This window comes from Chaetura pelagica, unplaced genomic scaffold (genome assembly GCF_000747805.2).
Source record: "Chaetura pelagica isolate M959 unplaced genomic scaffold, ChaPel_1.0 scaffold147, whole genome shotgun sequence".
Taxonomy (NCBI): Eukaryota; Metazoa; Chordata; class Aves; order Apodiformes; family Apodidae; genus Chaetura; species Chaetura pelagica.
This window is the reverse complement of record NW_009954194.1, coordinates 4347820-4354134: the sequence shown is the minus strand read 5'-3', so window position 1 is coordinate 4354134 and position 6315 is coordinate 4347820. Positions and strand designations below refer to the sequence as shown.

The window sequence follows — 6315 nt, the reverse complement described above, 5'->3', positions numbered from 1 at the left end:
AGTTTCTCCCCCCACCCCCCCCCCCCCCCCCCCCCCCCATCTGAATAAAAATTGAAACATCCACTGGGCTCTAGAAAGCTCCTTTCTAGCTCAACTATACAAATCACTTACAAGGAGCAGGGACTCGTGTTTCTTCCAGAACCACTACATTGAGAGCAGCAATATTCAGATCCTCAAATGCAGCTAAGTGAACACATAGAAGGTGCTTTTTTCCAAGCTCTGCTCTGTGAACACAGAGGAAGTGGTTGCACTAGCAAGAACAATGTTTTGAAGTCAATTTGGGAGAATCTGGTCTTGGAACCTCCAGAGCTCTCACCTGAGCTATTTCTTTTTGCATTGTTTTAAGACTGTATCTGAAGAAAGGAGAACGCATAGACTGGATGAAATACAGATGCCAAAAAGGGGTATGTAGTAGCTGGACAGGAATTGAGGGGTCCGTGCACCTGGGAGGCACAAAAGGGTCTTAGATTTGTGTCTTAGTCTGTTTCAACAAACTTCACTAGACTTCATTAGCAAGCAGCCACTGGACTTCCTTGCACCATGTTCCTCTTGGCACAGACTACTAAAATAATGGCAGACCTTTTCTGTTTAACCCTCCTGTAATTTGCTTACGTGAATAGTGATGACTCAATGGTTTTAAAATTTCAGATGCCCTAATTAGTAGAGTATATGCTTTGCTCACATAAAAACTTCCTGTCCAGGAACATCCTAAGAGTAACAATTTAAAAATTTTTCTAAATTTATTTCCAAACATGAGCATGTACATATTGGTGTTTATTCCATTCCTATCACACACAAAAATCAGTAACTTATATAGGCAGAAGATTCCTAGAAAATGCAACAGCTTCTTTTTCTTCCTTTTCTTTTTTAAAAACAAAACTAGTATCCACAAATCATCTCAACTTCAAAAAACTGAATATTGTTCCTTTTCATTAAATCCCAGATTTGATTTGCACAATCCTCAAAGCATCGTTTCCTCCCATTTTTAAAGGAGTTATTAAAGGAATAACAAAAACACTACTTATTGATACATTAACAGAAGACAGATTGAAAAATTGCTAAGAAAAAAATTATAGTAGGAGTTAGGTTCAAATGAATTATCTGTACAGCTGAGGATGTGTGTGTGTTTGAGTGCTTTACTGAGTCAGAGCCAGGGCATTCGTTAATTTGCTGGATTATGCTGCAAGATATGGATAATGCTGCAGGAGTAGGAGGAGATGGGTGTTTTCAGGAAATAAATTACTTAATGTTCGTGTCGATGCCATAATCTTAAACACAGCGTATGCAAGTACAGACTGGAAAAAAAAAAGCACTGATCAGAAATACATATATGTTGGCAAGAATATTTCAAGAATCAATAGAATGGTTGAGATTGGAAAGGGCCTCTGGATTTCACCTGTTCCAACCTCCCTGCTCCTGCAGGGCCACCTACAGCTGGTTGCCCATGACCGTATCCAGACAGCTTTTGAGTGCCTCCAAGGATGGAGGCTCCACAGCCTCTCTGGGCAACGTGTGCCAGTGCTTGGTCACCCTCCCAGTAAAACAGCTTTTCCTGATGTTCAGATGGAGCCTCCCATATTCAGTTTGTGCCTGTTGCCTGTGGTCCTGTCACTGGGTAGCAGTGGAGAAATCCTGCCTCTGTCCTCTTTGCCCCTTCCCTCCAGGTATCTATATGCATTGATAAGACTCCCCTGCGCCTTCTCTTCTCCAGGCTGAACAGCCTCAGCTCTCTCAGTCTTTCCTCACAGGAGAGATGCTCCAGCTCCTTCATCATCTTTTTGGCCCTTTGCTGGACTCTCTCTAGTCTGCCTATGTCTCTTGTGCTGGGGAGCCCAGAACTGGACCCAGTGCTCCAGGTGCGGTATCACCAGTGCTGAGTAGAAGGGAGAGATCATCTCCCTTCATCGCTTGGCAAGGCTTTGTCTAACTCAGCCCAGGATACCAGTAACCTTTGCAGATAGGGCACATGGATACATTGTAGGTAGATAAGACTGAGGTAAAATTGCTTTCCAATATAGTGTGATACCCACATTGTACATCTCCCTTTCTTCAACAGAAATCATAGCTGCTAAATGACTTCTATACAGATTTAAGTTTGTAACATTTTGTACGAAGTATTTAAATTACCAACAAAGAGGAGCATTCTACATTGTAACAACATTTACTGGGATAGCTTTCTGTACAGCAACATACTGCTCTTTTCTGTCCTCTTTTGTATCATTCAGAGTTACCATAAATGACACACAGTGACTAATCGAAGTAACTGACTTCTTAATCTTCCAAAAAGAAGTCAGAACAACCCTTCTAGTACACATGTCCTTTCATACAACCAGATCACAAAGTGCCACAGCTAAGAATCCAGATCCTTTGCTCTTCCTAGATCTGTCAGCAACTTGAATGCAATTTATTGCTAAAGACGAACAATTTCAAGGATTATCTGCTCTATCAGTTAGATTTTGATATTTGCTGAGGTGCCAGTTTTAGGTTCCATAAATCACTTCTTTTTTTTTTCATATTTGTTTCCACACACACATATATGACTGTGAATGTGTATTCCTCTCTATTTGTACTTCTCTCTGAAGCCCTGCTAAAAATCCCTGTTTTTAAGTTCAGATGACCAAGGCTGCTGTGGGAGGAAGAAAAATTGTCTGCTTCCTTTCTTCAAAATGAGTTCTCAGTTCTAGAAACTCAGTACCATGACAAATGACATAAATCTAAAATAACTGTAGAAGAAACTACTGGATGAAGAAATATGATCTCATCAAACACATTTGCTATCCAAACCCACTAAAATCTCGGTTGCTAGAGACTCCAGCATGATACAATGGCAATAGTATCTCATTCTGCAGTTTTAAATACTTATGTATATTAAGATGAGGATGGAAAAGGCAATGACAGTGGCAACAGGCACTAAGATGATTTTCATGGGAAGCAATTTAAAGCAATCAGGAATGAGTCACAACTGAAATGGAGAAATACACCAATGCTCAAAAGTCCTCTTTTGTGGAGGCACAAACAAACGTGTCTATAATACAAAAATGCACAGGGACAATTCATAAATATACAGGCCTATAAAAAACGAAAATAAAAGGTGATACAATTTTATGTAGAATCAGAAACCTCCAAATTAGCTGAACAACACCTGACAGAATTTGTGTAAAACACCATTAGATTGATAGCTTGTATTAATTTTCAGAAACCTATATTTTCCTCCTTCAAATCATATTATAGCAACGCTCAAGATAACTCTGTACTGTATTCGGAATGCTTTTCCTATTCTTTCCCTTTTGAAGCATACTGAGAAACTGGGGAATGAAGGAAGAAAACATGCCTGTTAGCACTGATCCTAAATCAGTAATCATGTAATTCATGTTCCAAGTGTCAATTCTCCATCACCTCTGAATTCTCTTGCAGATAAATGAGATGATAAAGTTGGTAACAAGACACTGAAGCATGTTAGAAATTCTGGTACCAAAAATTTGTCCTCTATCTGGAATGTGCCTTTTAGTAACAGAGAAACCAGAAGGTTCCAACAGTCAGTTTTGAATTAGATGCAAACAGTGGATGTGCTAACTCAGCCACAGTTTTGGCCTGAACTATGTGCAGAGCTCAGCTTCACTGGATTCATGCCATGTAGACATCCACACATTTAATAATTCTGAACTCTTTGGTAGCCTTATTACCTTCAATAGTGTAGCTCGTATTTATGAACATAAGGGTACGTGTAAGTAGCTTCAGAATCAAAAGTCCCATTTTAAAGGAAGTTAAATAGCAGTAGTTTTGCTAGACCTTGAACACAGGACGTTCTTGCACTAGTGGTAGATTACAAACTGAATTCAAAACTGGAACTCAGAAGAAGAGTAGAGGAGCCAGACATTTTTCCCTCTGCCTTTTCCATGAGGCATTTCTCTCATTCCATCAGTTTGCACAATCTTTGAAACTCAATGAGGTCACACTAAGGGGAAAAAAGGAGTGTCATTCTGCTTTCAAAGTACCTGCCTGCTAATCTTATTTTCTGTCACTCTGGTTTCATATAACAGTTTACTATTCCCTAAGCCTACATTACAGCAGTATATATTAATCCACATTAGAATCCATATTAAAGCTATAGTTAGCAGGTGATCTAGCCAACTGAAGAAATAAAAACAAAAACGTTAATATTATTGTAAATTACATTTAATTTTTCCTGTCAATGTCTCACACTTCTTTCCTGTTGCTCTGTAAACATGAGAAATTGGATGACAAAACATGCACAAAGTAAGCTGCAGAAGAAGTCTCTTCCACAACAATAGGTTCAATGAAATCAGAGAAATTTACTTTTCTACTTTACAGTATCTCTTTAAACAGAGTTTAGAATACATAGACACATAATTATCTCCCAATGTTTAACATAAGCCAGTTTTGCACAATACCTGCTTTCATACTTACCATTTTTTTCAGGTTTCTCCCTACTACGGGAGTAGGCAGGAACTGAAGAAGAAAAAGTGGTAGTATCACCTGAGGAAGGTCCAGATTTCTGATTGTCCACAGCAGCAGCATTTAGCTGGGACCTTCCAAGATGCAGCTGGGGGTGAGTGGGACTTGAGGGGGGATCAGGATCTGAATTCATATTGGCTGCAAAATAAGAGAATAATGACAGTATGGTTACAACATAAATCCAGAATAAGAATTAAAAATGTGAGCAGCTTCAAGATACATGTTCTTCAGCATTTCCAAGCACAAGCAGCTATTGTTGAATAGGACTGAGCATGTATAGTTTTGTGCCAGAATAGTGACTCCTTTTTTTCCCTAACTAAATCAGAGTTGATTTTCAAGCATAGATAAGTGCTAAATTTAAAGAATCAATCCTGTAAATACTGCATATAAATAACTTAATTGAATCTAATGTTCTCCTTCTGGATGCAAGAAATAAAGACTAGCCCCTAACTTTTTACAGAGAACAGTATTGATGTTTCTATAGCAACAGAAAAATTCACTTAATGTCATGGGCCTGGTTTATAACCACTGCTTAATCAGGCCACAGGTAAAGACAAGAAAGGTAAGTCAGAGGAGGAGATGTAGAACTCTACCACTGGAAACAAGGACAGGGGCACCAAAGACGCTCTTTATAGACATTTCCAATTGATCCAAAATAAGCTGACGTTATTTACTACTAAACTACTATCCAATTTTATTTAAAAAAGTAGCATTTATAGAAAAAAGCACAGTAAGACAGGGAGGGAAAGGCCTTACCAGAGCCGACCTTTTAACTTTGTAAGCACTTCCCTAAACAATGAGAGGAATCTCTGTTCTATATCTGTTCTCTAAAAATTCCTTAAATCAGTAAACTTCCTTAAGAAAGCTTTCTGAAAGCTTAGCTTTTACAAGATGGGAAGCAGCAGGGCACGCATATACTAACACTGTGTAACAACACTAAGCAACACTTGCTGCTTCAGAGCAGCTTCGCTGAATTAGGCAACTCACAAGGAACATTGTAGATGATGGTTACAAACTACATTTTTTTTTTTTAATTCTGTATGTTCAAAACACTGACCTAAAGATGCTCTTGTAAGGACAGAAGCACTACAGCTAAAAGCAAAGATACAATATCTAACTCAGCCAACAACTTCTCAGAGAACATTACGATCACGAGACAATAAAAGTACCAGCAATATTACCATCATTACACATTTTTTGATATTTACAAAACGTGCTTGCCAAAAATAAGCGTCCTTAAACCAGAAAATATTATATTGTTACACGCACACGCATTTCTGTGTGACGTTTCTACATCAAGTTAAAAATAAACCAAGACAGTTCACTTCAACCGTCAGTCCTAGGAAAACACAGAGATTAAAATACTTTCCCAGTAAACCAACACGAGTATTTTTAACCATTATACAATCACAAAAGTTACTTCGCATCTAGTTTTAAGCTTGACTTCAGGGCAGTGAAAGAGAGGAGCAAGACGAGCCCCCCGGGCCCCAGCCCCGCCGGCTGCCCTGGACCCGCATTCCCAGCACTCCAGGGGCGGGCCCCTTCCAGACAGGGGAACCGGGCAGCAAACGCAGCTCTCCCACACACCAGCGAGGAACAGGAGAGCACTTACTTCGGTGTTTGTTACTTAGCAAAAATACTCCCGTCCCGAAAGTCAACTCTGCACTAGCCCTATAAGCGACACCGCCAAGTTTTCCTACTGCGAGCAGCAGCTAGCCCTCAGACACAACTTTAGGACGCACTTTCAGAGCTGCGAACGGGAGGCAGGGTAAGGTTTCGAGGGAGGCCGGGCGCGCTCCGAGGCCAGCGGGCGCTGCGGGAGGAGCCGGGCCCGCCCCG

At 40.0% G+C, this 6315-nt stretch overlaps 1 protein-coding gene across 1 annotated transcript in view; it reads right to left on the bottom strand.

Annotated features, from left to right (window-relative positions):
* The window catches only part of WFS1 (Wolfram syndrome 1 (wolframin)), a 34219-nt gene extending 29610 nt beyond the window's left edge, over window positions 1-4609 (bottom strand). The window contains exon 1 of the mRNA XM_010003113.1: window positions 4429-4609. Coding sequence (XP_010001415.1) covers window positions 4429-4609 — 181 coding nt within the window. The remainder of the gene's footprint in view (window positions 1-4428) is intronic.
* Window positions 4610-6315: the final 1706 nt, after the last annotated feature.